The sequence below is a fragment of the Lactuca serriola genome, chromosome 9 (genome assembly GCF_051521515.1).
Source record: "Lactuca serriola cultivar US96UC23 chromosome 9, Lser_US96UC23_V15, whole genome shotgun sequence".
Lineage (NCBI taxonomy): Eukaryota > Viridiplantae > Streptophyta > Magnoliopsida > Asterales > Asteraceae > Lactuca > Lactuca serriola.
Window position 1 is genome coordinate 99,126,489 of NC_136416.1, and position 17,746 is coordinate 99,144,234.

At 35.2% G+C, this 17,746-nt stretch overlaps 1 protein-coding gene across 1 annotated transcript; it reads left to right on the plus strand.

Annotated features, from left to right (window-relative positions):
• Positions 1 to 14,738: 14,738 nt before the first annotated feature.
• Positions 14,739 to 17,532, plus strand: LOC145074650 (transcription factor GTE6-like). Its single transcript, XM_079020991.1, has 9 exons — positions 14,739 to 14,974; positions 15,348 to 15,480; positions 15,663 to 15,878; positions 15,973 to 16,050; positions 16,116 to 16,340; positions 16,418 to 16,516; positions 16,603 to 16,661; positions 16,863 to 17,013; positions 17,091 to 17,532. The coding sequence occupies exons 2-9, from the start codon at positions 15,358 to 15,360 to the stop codon at positions 17,298 to 17,300; spliced, it is 1,161 nt and encodes a 386-aa protein (XP_078877117.1). The 5' UTR covers positions 14,739 to 14,974; positions 15,348 to 15,357; the 3' UTR covers positions 17,301 to 17,532.
• The last annotated feature ends 214 nt before the right edge of the window (positions 17,533 to 17,746 follow it).

The following is a 17,746-nucleotide window of genomic DNA, read 5'->3' on the forward strand; positions in this document are numbered from 1 at the left end:
TCCGTTTTTGACGTTATTTATATCCACGCGTAGGTGGATACGTACTCTATAACTTTCGTTTAGACTCCGTCGGTTAATTTTGACTTTACTTTTAAAGTTATATTTTTAACAGGCCGGGACAGGATTGGTTCGTTAAAATCTCATAACTTCTTCATCCGATGTCCATTTTTGTCTGTCTTTTTATCGTTATGCTACTAATAACGAGATCTTCGATTCTCGTTTAGGTTGTGTCGGCTAAAAACCGCACGATCTAATACTCGAACTTCGGGCTGTACACCGCTAAGCCGAAACTTCGAAAAATCATAACTTCCTCATACAAATTCATATTTGGGTGTTCTTTTTATGGACGCTCTCAAGTTAACATATTCTACGACTTTCATTTAGATTACTAAGGCTAAAAGTCACTCTATCATAAATTCACTATTTACGTCTTCCCGGTGTCGTGCCGGTTCCGTCGCGAAACTTCGACGGGTCATAACTTCTTCGTTATAACTCGGATTTTGGCGCTCTTTATATGTATGGAACCCTTGAGACATATCCTACAACTTGGTTAAGTTTATTTATTCTAAATAATCTTTTGTCGAAAAGTCGTTTTTGACCCCTATTATCTCTAAATTGACTAGCCCGGATCTACGGGCGTTACACGAATCGAACGATGAAGGAACCTCTAACACCGGCGGTCAACTTGAGGAGGAAACTCATGTTGAACCGATTGACGAGTCCCTACCTCTTAGACATTCTAGTAGAGTTAGAGTTCAACCGGAGTTTTATGGTTTTCATATTACTACCGAAGGAGATATGTTTATTAGTGATAGTATACTAGTAAATTTGGATGAACCTAACACCTACAACGAATCCATGGCAGGCCTGGAGTTTGTGAAATGGAAAGAGTCTATGGACAGCGAGATTTAGTCCATATATGAAAACCAAGTTTGGAATTTGATTGACAATGTGCCAGGTCGTAAGACGGTCGGGTGCAAGTGGATCTTCAAGAAGAAGACCGACATGGATGGGAAGGTACATACTTATAAAAGCGCGATTGGTTGCGAAGGGCTTTACTCAAACTCCCGGAGTTGACTATGATGAGATCTTCTCACCATTTGCGAAGATAAAGTCTATTAGGGTGATGCTAGCCATTGTTGCATTTCATGACTATGAAATATGGCAGATGGATGTCAAAACCGCTTTCCTTAATGGGAAGTTGGTTGAAGATGTTTACATGTGTCAGCCAGAGGGTTTTGTCGATGCGAAGCATCCCAATAGAGTGTGTAAGCTTAAGAAATCCATTCATGGATTGAAACAAGCGTCTTGCAGATGGAATCTTTGTTTTGATGAGAAAGTCAAAGAGTTTGGTTTTTTGCGAAGCAAGGATGAATCATGTGTATATGTCAAAGTCAGTGGGAGTATAGTTAGCTTCCTCGTATTGTATGTCGATGACATACTACTCATAGGAAACGACATCCCGACCCTGCAGAAAGTCAAGTCCTGGCTTGGCAAGTGTTTCTCTATGAAGGACCTCGGAGAGGCTGCCTATATTTTGGGAATAAGGATAGTGAGAAACAAGAGTAAAAGACTAATAGGACTTAGTGAGAAGACTTACTTGGACAAGGTACTAAAGTGTTTTATTATGGATAATTCCAAGAAAGGGGAGTTACCAATCCAAATCAATGCCAAGTTGAGTAAGACTCAAAGCACGAGTACCGATGTCGAGATAACAGAGATGAGTCGAGTTCCTTACGCTTCCAAAGTTGGCTCGATCATGTATGCTATGACTTGTACTCGCCCTGATGTAGCCTTCGCTTTGAGCATGGTCAGTAGATATCAAAGGAACCCTGGCAAAGCACCTTGGACTGCAGTCAAGAATATTCTTAAGTACCTTCGGAGGACCAAGGAATGGTTTCTAGTCCTCGGTGGGAGTAATGACTTCATCGGAGACCTTAGAGTTGTACCAGCCATAAAGGAGCCTATAGAGATTTTCTGTGATAATGAAGCAGCGGTTGCCTTGACCAAGGAACCGAGGGATCATGGCAGATCTCGACATATCGACAGGAAATGTCACTTTATTAGACATCGGGTGGAAGAGGGACTCCTCGTAGTAAAGAGGGTATCGTCAGAGGATAACCCAACAGATCCCCTTACAAAGGGACTGAGTAGGGTTAACCACTTGCAGCACGCTAGGAGCATTGGGCTGAAGGACGATATTAGTTTAGATTAGATAGCTTCGAAACGTGTAATAGATAAATTGTAATTAACACTCGATGATTAAATAAAGGAGTATTATTTATAAGTAAAGTTATTGTCTTGTGTTAATTATTTACCTATTTTTTCACTTTGCATGTTTTGACTTCCTGAATAATAAGATTATTCGAACAGTCCACAGTTGCTCATACTTTGGAAGTAGGTATGAAAGAAGATTGTCATGAATTGGTTTGTAGACTGTCTAAAGTGTATTAGATATAGCAAAAGTTTGCTGCAATGTTCATGAGTGCTTATGAATAAGATTTGAACATTGTATTAAACCCACACTTACTGGTATCACTTCATGGAATTTATCATGAGTGATCGCAAGACGATAATATCATATAGTCTTTAAACCTAGATATATAGTTTATTGTTTGCAAGTTGGTTATGCATTGATAATTCGTAAACGCATCAGTAACTTAATGTTATAAAACACATTGTTGGGCATGATTTGATGAGTGAATAGTAAATGCATATAAGTCGAAGTTTATCTGTTCCTTTTATCCTATGAGGGTAAAAGCGATATTTGGGCCCCTTGATGATTTGGTTTGACTTATGTGTCGGGCCCGGTCAGGGTTGAATTGATGTGTTCAATTAATTTCTATGTCAGAAGAATCAGAGACGAGAAACAAACTGCAGGACAATAAATATGACTATGTTCCATGTAATTGTCCGCACAATATCTAGAACGGAGGACTATACGATCCCTTATCTAAAGGACAGGTTACTGATAAGATCCAAGTTCGACAACGTCTTTGAGAGCTACGTTTGCTAATCGGATCCTGAAGTCGTACTTTCATTTATAGTTACTAGACTTATCCAAGTGGGAAACTGTTGGACTAGTGTCTAAGCCCGTAACTATATTTGGTTTGTACTTGACCCGGTTGTGCATGGTCCTTTTGGGTTGCCTTCACCAAAGCAACTAAACAGGATGATTTATGGAGAGAGAGAGAGAGAGGTTATTATGTTTTATTAATATATTATATGAATAATATATTAAAAGAGAAATCATATAGTCTAATTAATATTGGTCAAGAATTAATTAAGAATTAATTTTGTGGCTAAAAGAGATTAATTAAATAAGGGGGACTAGAACTGTCAATTATAAGATAATTGATTTTGGGCTGTGAATCCTTATGGATATAAGGGGGGACGAAATTTAGAGTGTAAGCCCACTCTAATTTCTTCCAAGGGCCTTATTCTAGAAGGTTCTTGAAGCTGCTTAGGGCCTAAGTCATCCAATTAGGGTTTTGACTGAAACTCTAGCAGCTCAGCTATTTAAGGGATCCCAGGGCTTCAGTTTCGGACACACCAAGAAACCCTAGAGTTATTATAGACGAAATTGTGCCTCTTTCCTTCTCTCTTCTAGATCATCTTATTGCTTGTGGTGTTCGTAAGCCATTAGAGGTATTACACTTGTGATACTAAGCTTCTTGAAGATTGAAGATTCTTACAACTATTGAAAGGTATCATCTAAACTTGTTTTATTATAGATATTGTTTTCATAGTATGCTAGATTAGGGTTTCTAAGCTTTGGATAAATTTGCATGTACAATAGAGAAACCTAGATCCAAAGCTTTAAGGTTTTGCATGTGCACATAGGATGTTCTTTTGCTTAAAACCCATCACATATACCATGATACATATACATGTATAAAATGAGCCCCGCCCAGGCAATAGAATGGGCCCCATCCAAAATACATAACAGGCCCCGCCCAAACTACATGTTAGGCCACGCTCGACATACATATATAATGGATCCCACCCAACATTCATAATTATATTACACGCATAGAGACTATGCTTTCGGGCTCTACTACTACAAGAACATTTATACTTTCTGTTCTACCTGTTTATACTTAAGCGCACAGAGACTATTGTATCAGCTTTACTCTACTAGTTCTTTATCGTAACACACACGGATATATATATATATATATATATATATATATATGGTATATTGAGATAACTTACATGGATAGAGTAGGTGACTCGAAATTAGGGCAGCGCTTCGCCTTCAAACTTCACAAAGACATAAATACATAACACTAAGTCTTGGCCTAAAATCACAATCCCGATGACCATAACTGTGGTCTACATTCATCAACAATCCCACTATCTACATCAAGATCAATCAAGTAAGGAATAACCAGGTAGGATTATATTAGAAGTATGGTCCGTTTGGTATACCGAGTATACTGTTTAGAAATCCCACTATAAACACCTCACTAAATCCAGCCTAGACATCACTCCTGTAAGTAGATCAATCAATATAATGACTTGGAATCACTGATAAATCTTAATTATAGGTTCATAATAACGACTAACACTATAATTAAAAGTTACACTTAAATAAAAATAAGTGTAACTTAACTTCAGAGTAATCTTGCGAAAACCAGGAATTATGCCAACAAAACTCTAATCCGGGAGCTTCTATTCACCGACTATCTAACACCATAGGGTTTCGCCGAATTGGTCAGAAACTCGAGAGTAAAGGGCTAAAAGGCTAGAAACATTCTAGAGAGAATATGGGGAAAGTTATGAAGAAGAGTGATGAAAAATCAGGGTATATATAGGCTGGAAAAGTATGTGTGCCACGCACTTTGTCCTCTGCACGCCTCACAGTTGGTCGGGGCAAGTGACGTGGCTCCAGCCATTGCATAACACATGTCTCATTTTTCCAGGGTGTGTCGCGCTTCTATTGTGTTCTCGCGTCTGCGCACGAAGGTTTCTGATTTCTTAAAAATTACATATCTTCTCTGTACGTGCTCCGTTTTCAACGAGTTTTATATCCACGCGTAGCTATTGAAGAGACCTACAACTTTCATTTAGACTCTGTTGGATAATTTATATTTTTAACAGACTTAGAGTGTTAAAGCCCGTATAAAAATCATAACACTCTCATATGAATTCCGTTCTTGACTGTCTTTATATCGATAAAATCATTTGGAAAAGATCTTCAACTCTTGTTTAGATTTTTTCCTAACAATCATTCTGTCACACCCCAAAACCGGAACGACGGAAACGTTATGGGGTGGAGGACGTCGTGTCAAGTATCACAACAAATGCAGTATAGTAATCAAAGTACAACAACTATTGCATTAATAGTAATAATTTTACATAGGTTACATTATACAATAACATCATAGTAAATACAGAGAATAACATAGAGTGCAGCTCGGTACAAGGCTGTCTTCATAAAAGCACCCGGAGTGTACCTGTCTACTGACGACCTGAGAATACAAGTTATTTTGAAAGCGAGTATCAGCATTTTTAATGCTGGTGAGTTCATAAGTATTTAATGACAAATACAAGTTTTCCTTCAAAATAATCACGTAAAAGATAGAGGTTTAGAATTTACAGAGTATTAGAATCCTTTCCAGAAAATCCCATATTTTCTAATAAAAGGTAGTCTTCTACCAAGACTCAGTTGTTTTATGTTTAAACCAAAGAGTGTCTCTACTAAAAGCAGTCTTCTACCAAGACCCGATTGTTTTATGTTTAAGGAGTATTTCCCCCCAAAAGTACTATCGTTATTAAAATATAGTTTACACTTTAGAGGATATGTGAGAAAATCACAAGTAAAAGTAATAGGGAAAATAATATTTTACTTCAGCAGTAACGCTGCTGGCTAAAAGTAAATAAAACATAGACTCCAGGTGGTATTGAATGAATCAATACGCCTCGCAAAGTCTAAAGAAATAAAGTACATACTCCAGACGGTATTAAGCGAGCATTACGCCTCGGAGAATCTAAAAGAGTCTTTAAATCCTAAGTAGGTTTATTTAAAGATTAAAAACGTGGCCTAGTGTATAATTATGAAGATGTATTATAAGGATTATTTTATATATAGAAAATATCATGGTGATACTTATTACCTTAAAGCCATGAATTATAAGGTAATTCTAGAGATACTCGTAACCATACTGATTGACAATAGAGTACTTGACGACCTGTTGGCGTCGGAGTGAATGTGACATTTGTCATCCCTTGGCTTGGTCGGTCGGGACTGTAGCTAGCAGTCAGGAAGTGGGATTGTCGATCCCGTATAGATCTATACACACAATGCCCACTCTCCCTCCAAGAGACTCTGGTTACCAACTTGACAACGGTGAAATCCGTATCATGAGGACGCATCTCGTATTTTAATTTCTATAAACCTTTCTTTTACTAAGGGTATACGTTTTAGAGTATGGATATAACTAAGTTCTCCTTCCTGAATGTTATAGTGGGTTCTCCTTAACGAGTGTTATAGTGGGTTCTCCTTAACAAGTGTTATAGTGGGTTTCTAAACTATAGTTTACCTGAGAGGTTATCTAGAAGACTTTGCTACCCAAAGGTGATGAATCTATTGAGAGGACTTTTATGTCTATATATGTATACATGTTATACAACTAATATTTAAACGACCTTCGGACGGATAACCATTACCCTAAGGCCACATCCAAACAAGGAAAAGAAATTAAAGCGAGTTAGCCTTCCTAAGTCCTTTAAATATTATTTATATAACTATACATATACAAGCATGCATTTAACCATACAAGTGTATACCAGAAGTTTTGGTAAAACCTTTGGAAAAACTTTATAAATAAGAATATGATAAGTTAAAAAAAGGTTTTTACACTTTAAAAGAGATTCGGAAACAATATTTGAAAACCTTTAACCGGATGAAGTGACTTATTATGAAAAAAGATACAAATAATGATTTATGACTTAATGTCAGTTTATAAAAACAAGATTTGAATACCTTTGGCTTGATGAAAACAGTTTAACATACAGAAATCTATTTGCTAGTCAGTTATTAATCACATGCGATTGACATAATAACTTACTAGTTCAACTTGTATTCCCCCCCCCCCCCCATAAAATCATTTAAAAGGTTGATTAAGGGGGTATGAACTCACCTGATGTGGGTGATTCGGATGGACGGACGATATAGGATGCTATGTGTCAATTGAGGACTTGAACACACACTCGGATCCTATTTAACAAGTAATGATACATTTAAGTATCCAATTAGTCATTAAATAATTAATTAAGCAAGTAAGGATGTCCTAATACATGAAAACACTTTGCTGCAAGTGTTAGGAGTACCAAGGGTTGCATATGAAGAGTGTATGGACTCACATTGGAGTTTACTCTTCAAATGATGGCCCTTAGGGGTGTTTACGGTTTCTGGACCATACCCCCCATGATTTTACAACCGTAAACTCATGGTAGTGGTGCCATGGGGTGTTTAAAGGTCTTATCTCACTCAAGGAATTATGCTAGACTCAAATCAAGGGCTATGGAAGTGACTAGGGCTCAAAATGGACACTTTATGGAGTTTACGGTCCTTGGACCATTCCCTTGGGTGTTTACGGTCGTAAACACATGGGTTTACGGCCGTAAACCCATGTTTGTCCATTTCTCTTGTGTTTTGGTGGTTCTAACTCATGCATGCAAGGTTCTAGTCACTTATACGAGCATAGGAAGGTGTTAAGGGCACTTAAACACCCTTTGGAGGTGTTTACGGTTTTGGGAGGCCTCCCCAAACCGTAAACCCATATGAACATGGGGAAATGATGATTTTCAAGTGTAAACAAGATCATACTAAGCACACAAGAATCTAGGGCAAGTGTACTTACGTTCTAGGAGCTTGAAGGATCGATTTTGGCCAAGAACACTAGTGTGTGTTCTTGGTGTTCTTGAAGAACACTTCAAGATCTAAGCAAAAATCGAAATCCATGGATGAAATGATGTAAAAACATTAGATTAAGTGTTATATGAACGAATCTAGGCAAGAAACACTTACTTTTTGGCGGATTTGACGGAAAAGAAATATGATACTTGAGAGGATTTCTTGAGTGTTCTTGAGGTGGAAGTTAAAAAAATGAGAGAAAATGACTAAGTTTTATATTTATACTCTCGGGGGTTTGCGGTCGTAAACATCGAGTTTTCTCCCGTAAACTCCAAATTTTTGGAGTTTCGCGACTTACGTTAAACACGACAACTCTAAATTTATACTTCCTTATTTTTGGTTCGCTTGACGAATATTAATTAAAATATTTCAACGGGATTAAATCCGGCCAAAATTTTTTTGAAATAAATTTGGCTAATTTTTAGATTGCTTAATTGCGGAGTTTATACAAAAAAAAAATTTCGGGTTGTCACACATTCGAGCTCTATTTCAGTGTCTGTGTCATACACTGCTACGCTAGAACTTCTAAAAGTCACAACTTCCTCTTATGAAGTTAAATTTAGGCGTTCTTTATATGTACGATCTCGCTTATACTAGTACTACAACTTTTGTCAAGACTATCTATCCCAAATAGTCTTCTATCAAAAGGTCTATTTTACGAAATCCGTCGTTTATACTGCGAGGCGAAACGAGGTGTTACATAATTGGAGTTAGAGCTGAAGAATGATTTTGATGAATAACTAGAAGTTGCTTGAATGGAAGAATTACGATCAATCTGTGTGAAAAAGGAAAATTTGATCGTGCTTTACCCATAAATGCAATCGTATTATGCTTTGATGGTTGTTGGACTAAAAAAAATCAATCTGAAGAATTAACCCAAAAATAAGATCGTGGATCTGTCCAAAATGCAGTCGCATTTTATCTTTAGAGTTCTAAAAGGTTCAGAAATATCAGCACACTTCATTTAATTGGCATGGGACGCATTTTGACCAAAAATTCAATCATATTTGTCAAAATGCGATCATAGAAAGTGTCGATTCATGCTGAGCATATAAATAGAGCCTCATAATCCTTCAGTTAAACTAATTTTCGACCAAAGACTGCATAGATGCGATTTTTTGAAGATTCCAAGTGAAGAACGAAGATCTGAAGAACACGAATCGATCTGTATCATTAGTTTAGTACGATTAACCGTTCAAAACTTATTTTATCTTTTGTATTCAGTTTTTAGGCATGTCAAGCTAAAAACCCGAGATTTCAGTTTCACAAAAAACTCTACTTTTCGTGCAAGTAATCATTAGGCATGATTTTTTTATTGTGATTACTGTTTACTTTGAACAGTTTTATGTTTAATTGAATTTTGATTAAATTTCTGTTGGGCACTTTAACTGCTATTGAGTTATTCCAGTTATCTGTTTATATCTATAATTGTCTTAATAAATCAGTAATGGTAACAAGTATTAGATTTGTTCGGTGTTTAGAAATTAACTCTAATATAAACTGGCCAATTTTTTTTTTCGTTTTCGAGCTTGTGAGAAATATTGGACTTTACTGGGAATCTTACACCGTGTCTAATGCTACTTTTCTCAATTAATTAAGAGTTTATTTAGTCAATTTAGTAAAAAGTAATGTTTAATTCAAAGAGATTATTTTGGTTAAACATTTTAGTAAAATAATATTGTTAGAGCTTATTAATGTTTTTCAGTACCAGTTTAAATAGTACATAATTCAAACAATCGTGTTGAAGGTTATTAGCATGATTAGGAGAGTCACCTCGAAATTTTATTTTCTGAATTTTCTCAAGTAATTAAACTGCATTTTTTTCTTATTAATTTTTGTTTAAATTTGTTTTAATAATCATCACCCCCCCCCCCCCCTTTTTAATTTCTTGTCAAACTAGTGCAAGGCTTACGCAAGAAAGGCAGAGACTTTAGGACATGCCCATGTGTATTCAACCTACTTTCATGTACCCCCCCCCCCCCCCGGGTGCATTTAAGCAACATTTTTATTCATATTATTTATTTGTTATGCGCTACGACACGTCTTAACAAATTGATGTCATTATGAGGGGCACGACAAACACTAATTGTTTTATGTCATGATCTTCATGTATAGATACCCCATAAAGGTTTGATCCAGAAATAATCTCATAATATAAATTTATTATGATGTAAATGTTAAATATTAAAAACTATATGTATTCATATATAATAATTCAATACAAAATAAATACTCCAAAAAAAATTAACTAAGATAAATTAATAATCCAATAAAACAATATTTATTAATATATAATATTATATATTAAGTATAATATTTATTAATGTATTATATTTCAATAAAAAAATATATGCAAAAATGGTCCTTATAGTATGGTAAAAGACAAAACCGTGAAAATGATTCCTGAAGGAAAAATTGTTATTTTAAAGAAGTTAACAACCAACTAGTTAAAAGACCAAAACCATAACAAAACTTGTTGAAAATGACCAAATTTGTAACTTTTCAAACGTTTAGACATTAACCACATAAAATGAAATACCACATGGACCATTTTGCAATTTTGTCTCTAAAGAATTATTGTTTAAACTATGCTTGTTAATAACAATGACAAAATAATTGAGTAAATTACACGATTGATCCCTATAGTTTGGGGTAATTTTTGCACGTTTGTCCTAACTTATTTTTTTTAACTCGGAAGGTCCCTATAGTTTGTTTTTGTTGCGTGTTTGGTCTCTATCTTACCTAAAAAGACTATCTTGCCCTTGATTTTTTAATTTATTTAAATAAGATAGGATAAGTAAGGTAAGGTAAGGTGAGGTGGAAGTGGGATGGGATTGTATTTATCTAATAAAATTAAAAAATCAAGAGCAAAATAGTCTTTCAAGTAAGACAGGGACCAAATACGCAACAAAAACAAACAATAAGGACCTTCTGAGTTAAAAAAATAAGTTAGAGACCAAACATGCAAATTGCCCCAAACCATAAGGACCATCCATGTAATTTACTCCAAAATAATTTTAATACCTTTTCCATGAGACGGCTATTCCCGTAACTCTACTCTCGACTTGGATTATAGGGAGAATGACTTGAAAGGGTAACGAACTTTCGACTTTGTTCACATTTAGTCACTAAACTTTTTTTCGTTATCTATTTGTCATTGAACTATTGAAACTGTTCACATTTTACCCTTATGACCGGCTGTTACCGGTCATAAGGGTAAAATGTGAATAGTTTCAATAGTTTAGTGGCAAATAGATAACAAAAAAAAGTTTAGTGACTAAATGTGAACAAAATCGAAAGTTCGTTTCCCTCTAAAAAGTTCAATAGCTAAATGTGAACAAACTTCATATTGTATTATGTTTTAGCAAATTATTTATTTTTGTTTAATTGTAGCAACATTTGTTGATGAAAAAATCTATGAAATAAAAAAAACAAAATGTAACATCCGGATTTCCAGGTATCATAATTTAAGTATTTTTTTTTTGAGTTAAGAAGAAAGACTCGACAAGTTGACGCCTCAACTCGTCGAGTAAGGTCGCGACTGATGACTCGGATTAATGAATGGACTCGACGAGTCGGTGAGGCGACTCGACGAGTCCGTGCTGTTGGCAGAAACCCTAAATCTTTGAGCCCGAGCCATATTTAAAGGCACTTATGGCCTTCAATTGTGACTACCTTTCCCATAAGTGAGAACCCTAGCGAGCTTGAGTGTGTAGAGTGAGAGGAAGAGCTATCTTGAGCTTTTTGGTGTGTTTTGCAAGAAAGGATAAGAGTTCCAGCAAGAGGGACTAAGGAAGGTTATTATTCTGAGTTATTCAAGCAAGGAGCTTCATTCTGAGGTACAAAAATGAACCCCTTTCCTTCCTTATTGTGTAGATTCCATTTTGAGGTTAGGGCTTGAATCACTTCATCTTTGGGGTTTTGAATGCCTCAAACCCCTCTTGCAAGTTTGTGTTATATATCTGGACCCTTCTAGATCCAGAGAGCCGAGAATATGAAGCTTTAGTAGAGTAAACCTTGGGGTTTGAAGTTAGGAATTTGGACCCTTCTAGGTCCAGAGAGCCGAGAATATGAAGCTTTAGTAGAGTAAACCTTGGGGTTTGAAGTTAGGAAGCATTTATGGGATTTTTATGGTATATATAGTTACTTTCATCTTACACATAGATATGAAGTATTTTATATAAATTACGTGTTAAGTGTGCATATTATTTGAATACTTGATGTCTATGTTGGATGAACGATTTTATACATGTTTTAAAAGATTTAAACGGTATATTTATTTTATATCTACAAGTATGTTGCAGATGAAACATGGGTAGATGAAATAGTTGGTGTGTGATGAAATAAAATGATGAGAGATAGGTGATGATAGAAAGGTGATGATAGTTAGGTAAATAGATGATGATGAATAGGTGATGTAGGATGAAAGGAGATACCATAACCTTAACCGGCAATGTGGCGATGTAGTCATCTACCAGAGTATAGATGGCGACCACGGACTATTCTAGACAACCCAGTGGAAACACCAGCAGACCCATAACTTATAGGTGATGAATTACGAGTTCAGGCGATGTTGTAACTATGTATTCATGTGATAATACTCTAACCCCTTACTATGAATTACGAGTTCAGACGATGTTGTAACTACGTATTCATGGGATGTCACAAAATTCGCATGTCAAACTGATGTGTGTAAAATGCACTGGTTTTATTCCTACTTTTAAATTATAAATTTAGCACACAAAGGCAGTGAACCTGTCTTTTAGTGGTATAGTTGGATAAGTAGATTGTCGAACTCAAGGAACGGAAATTAAACTAATAACTAATTTTAACTAAACAAGTAATAAAAGTAAAGGTTTTTCTCTAGTTTTACAAGACTAGAAACTTAAACACACCACCTAACAAGTGATTAACTAACAACTAAAACAAGTAAAAATTCACCAAAATTGATAAAGAGTTTCTGTTTAGGTCCAACCAATTCACTCCTATGGTTATTTGTATAATAATATGATAAATTAATTGTTATTGGTTACCAACTATAGTGGTTAGATTCATGTTCACTATTACTAACCCTTAGACAATTAATCAATTCAAGCAGTGGCCAATTGTTTAAACTAATTAATTCCCTAGTTCAATTATTTGGATTAAATAAGATTTGTAATTGGTTAATCAAGTTGGTGATTCAATTAACCTCTTGTTTGTTGGTTTCTCAAACAAGCTCGCACATTAATTTACCCATTCTCTAATTAATCCTAGTTTCATGTTCATTATTCCTAGGCATATGATAAAGTGTTCACATAAACATATGAGGTTAACAATTAAGAGATGTTCATGCAATTTAATTGTTTTCTAATTAACAGAAAATAGCTGTGGTTAATGCATAAGGTTCTTTAACAAACTTAATTTAATAAAATCACCAATAAACAATCAATAAAAGTAATAATTAAACCATAGGAGTAACTTGGTTTTTCCTAAACAGAAACAATACGAATTTAGCTCATGATTACAGTGGAAACAAGCTCAAAAATGAATTTAACTAAGCTAGACATAATTCAATCCTAAGATTAAGTGGGAAATATAACCTAATTCGCCTTGAGTCTTCTAAAGATCAAAGGTTAGGGTTCTTCAGGTCTCCAAAGGGTTCTTCAATCGCAGGTGTAACTCCAAGAAGCCAGAAAAAGTCCCCAATTCAGAATAAGACCCGTTATTTATACTTATCACAAAACAGGGGCAACTTGGTGAGTAGGTCCCCCAACTCGCCGAGTAGACGTGTAAAATCCGTGTACGACAAGGATTCTTGACTTTGCTTCGGGAACATTCTCATGAACTTTCTGAGTAGATCCGTGGACTCGCCGAGTAGATGTGGGTGTTTTCCCTTTTCTTCATTCTTTGGTCTCTAATTGCTTCTCCTTATTCCTTATTACTTTCAAGCATGTCTTCTGGACTGAAAACACAATTTAAGCATTATTAAGTACCTTTTGTCGACATTATGCACATAATTAGCTAAGAATGAATAAAAATCTATAGTAAACATATGGCTAATTATACAAATATCACAAACCAATGGTCATAATTCACATCAGTGAGAATGATTCATTTTTTTGTAAAACTAAAATCAGATTGGAAATTTTGATTTTTTATTTTGGAAAATGTCAAACCATTGGTTTTTTATTTCGGTTTCGGTTTTTTGTTTTTTTAAATATATTTTATGGGTTTTGTTTTTTTTATTTCATAGATTTCTTCATCAACAAATGTTGCTATAATTTAACAAAAATAAATAATTTGCTAAAACATAATACAAGAGGAAGTTTGTTCACATTTAGTCATTGAACTTTTTAGAGGGAAACGAACTTTCGATTTTGTTCATATTTAGTCACTAAACTTTTTTTTGTTATCTATTTGCCACTAAACCATTGAAACTGTTCACATTTTACCCTTATGACCGGTAACAGCCGGTCATAAGGGTAAAATGTGAACAGTTTCAATAGTTCAATGGCAAATAGATAACGAAAAAAAATTTAGTGACTAAATGTGAAAAACGTCAAAAGTTCGTTACCCTTTCAAGTCATTATACCTAAATTATATATCCAATAAGGTCCGATCAAATGATTGTTCTAGAATGGCTATTTTTCACGATTGCTGTTTGTGATGCAGCGGAACCATATGTATCCATATTTTAATTATATTATTCTATTTTGTACAACTGGCCGACCCTAGTTTAGAAAATAAAGAGAAAAATGAAAAAAGGGGGCCAAATTGATAATTTTATCACTTTGGTGTATAAAAACACATGTTCGTAATAACAAGGGTCTTTTGAACGTGGATGAAATTTAGTTTGTCTTTTTAGTCGTCAAGAAATCGATCCAAGCGAAAAAACCTCTACGGCTTCTAACACCAAACTCCCTTGACTCGTCAGTAACTTCCCGGCCGGACACTTTTCTCCATATCCTAACGGCGGCATCTCGTTCTTAACCGGCGCGTAGTGACTGAGGCGTCTTTCCGCCTCTATCCATCCTTTTTCTGGCGCTGGCGACGTAAGATTGCAAAGCTGAGGTAACATATATCTCTCCCTTTCTCCCACCCCGCTGATTCATCTTTCGATTATTTGTTCTGGTACAAATCTCTCTTTCTATTTTTCGTGCAAGCTGTTGTATGATCAGAATCGTCGTTACTTGTGTCATTATCAGTTCAATTTGAATTAATTATCGCAATAAGCATGATAATATTAAGTCGAACAAGTTTGTGCACAATTACATCGCTATGTTCGATATTAAGTAAATTGATGAAGCTAATTTCGTTTTCTATTCCAAAATATATTTGCAATTCATGTACTGAATAAGATCTATCTGATAATTGTATTAATTATTGAACTCTTGTTGTAAGAATCGTTACTAATTTGTTTTCATGGATTTTTTTCTTGTATCAGCAAGAAGGAAATGGAAGAAGAATTGGTCATGGATATTGGAGATGATCAGTTAGAGAAGATGGAGGAAAGTAATGCTGCTAATGTGGATGATATTGGGCATAAAGTAGATGATTTGTTCGCCAGGGTTGAGAAGGTGAAACATGGATCTTTTCTTACTTGATCTACAAGCATTTTGAATGTAAAATTCACATCTACTTACATTTATGCTTAGTTTTTGTTGGTTGAATTCAATTATGGCGTTTCTATGTATACCCTGTCCTCTTGGTGATTGAATTGAATGTGTTTTCATCTTAGCTTTATGCTTTCTTGTTGCAGCTTGAGCAAAGAGTAAATGAGGTTGAGCAATTCTACTTGAAGTCAAGCAAAAAACAATCTAATGCTTCTCAGAAAACCTCATTTGTGAAGGATAAAGAGAAAGGAAAGCATATTCCTGGATTCAAGAAACACCAACAAGATTTAGCACGCAGAGAGGCAGTTGCTGCTAAGAGAATGCAAGAGATTATGCGACAATTTGGCTCAATTTTGCGTCAGGTTATATAATATAAAAAAAATAATTTCAAGAATGCATTTTTCTTTTTGGATTGAAATTTTAATTAGTGTAAATTCCATAATCATATTATTACAGATAACACAACACAAATGGGCCTGGCCATTTATGCAACCTGTAGATGTTGAAGGTCTTGGATTGCGTGACTATTACGAGGTAGCACTAACACCCATATATATAAATAGATTTATAATATTTAATTAAAATAATTGTTGCATTAGGTAATTGATAGGCCTATGGACTTCAGTACAATAAAAAACCTAATGGAGGCGAAAGATGGGACAGAATATAAACATGTTCGTGATATATGTTCAGATGTGAGATTGGTTTTTCAGAATGCCATGAAATATAATGATGATAAAAGTGATGTTCATATGATGGCTAAAACTTTGTTGGAGAAGTTTGAAGAGAAATGGCTTCAGTTTTTACCAAGGGTTACTGAAGAGGTAAATGTAATTATTACAGTTGCCAATGCTATTTCTTGCATTTTCTTAATTTTTTTTTTTTTATGTTATATGAGCAGGAAAAAAGGCGAGAAGAGGAGGAAGCAGAAGCATTGTTGAATCTGCAGCGTGCTCAGGAAACTGCTCATGCTAAAATAGCTAGAGAACTTTGTAATGAGGTAAAAGAGTTTTTATTTATTTGTGTATTAATATTATAGCATCAGAAGAATAAAAGTTGCATTAATTGACATTTATTTTATGTCAGCTTTATGAAGCCGATATGTACTTGGAAGATCTCCGAGAGACTGTTGTTCAGAAATGCAGGTTTGTAAGGGTATTTTCGTCTTTTTCAGAAAAGAGAGATCAAGAGCGAGTCCCTGTCCCATCTTTTTGGGTAGGACAAAAAAAATACAATTTCTGTGTACGTCAGTCACAGTCTCTGTAAAATGAATGTCAAACACAGTACGTCTGTCAGGTGTAACAAACATGTAGAAGCTGAAAAAATAAAATAAAATATATATTCAGGAAAATGTCGATTGAAGAGAAAAGAAACCTTGGGATAGCTATGACTCATTTGTGTCCTGAGGATCTTAGCAAGGCACTTGATATTGTGGCTCGACATAATCCGGGTTTCAACTCAACTGCTCTAGAGGTTGACCTTGATATTGATTCTCAGGTAATATGAACCGTGTAAATGACCATTTTACCCTTTGCTCCAAAAAATAAACAACTTTGTGTTATATGATAATACAGAGTGAATCGACTTTATGGAGGTTAAAGTATTTAGTAAAAGATGCTCTTCTAAAAGGTCACAAGAATGATGAGGCGAATGATGCCAAGTGTCATGTGGGTCCCACCCAACCAATAAACACTACAAGAACGATTGCTTCCAAACGGAAGAAGGAAATATGTAATGCTCTTGCTAGGACTGCAAAGAAAAGGAACCAGAAACTCTCTTCTTAAAAATGGAACATTTCGGAATATGGATCACATGGGGGTTTGTGGAATACTAGGTAAGATGAGAACATGGATGACTTATTTGACGACTAGGCTTTGTCAGTGGAAGAACATGAGGTTGTTGACATTGACCACTTTGAAGGCAACTTTTTGTATGTAATGTATCATTATATCATATTATCATGTATGCATGGATGATGATGTTAAGTATCATATTTCTCATTTGGTTCTTGATTCATTCATCATCAAACTATGCATATGTTGTTTGGTTGTTCTATATTAGATTTCTGGATTGCTAATTATTAGGGGTGGCAAATCGGGTCATCGTGTCGTGTTTCTACACGACACGACAAGATTTTTTGTAACACGAACATGACACGACACGATGTCGTGTTTTTTTTAACTAACACGAAAACGAACCAATTAAAAAACGACAAACACGACAAGACAAA

Excerpts from the sequence above, each read along its gene's own strand:
- LOC145074650 (XM_079020991.1), top strand. The coding sequence starts at position 15,358 with ATGGAAGAAGAATTGGTCATGGATATTGGAGATGATCAGTTAGAGAAG. Across the intron at positions 16,662-16,862 it reads ACTGTTGTTCAGAAATGCAG|GAAAATGTCGATTGAAGAGA; the intron begins GTTTGTAAGGGT and ends ATATATATTCAG. Across the intron at positions 17,014-17,090 it reads ACCTTGATATTGATTCTCAG|AGTGAATCGACTTTATGGAG; the intron begins GTAATATGAACC and ends ATGATAATACAG.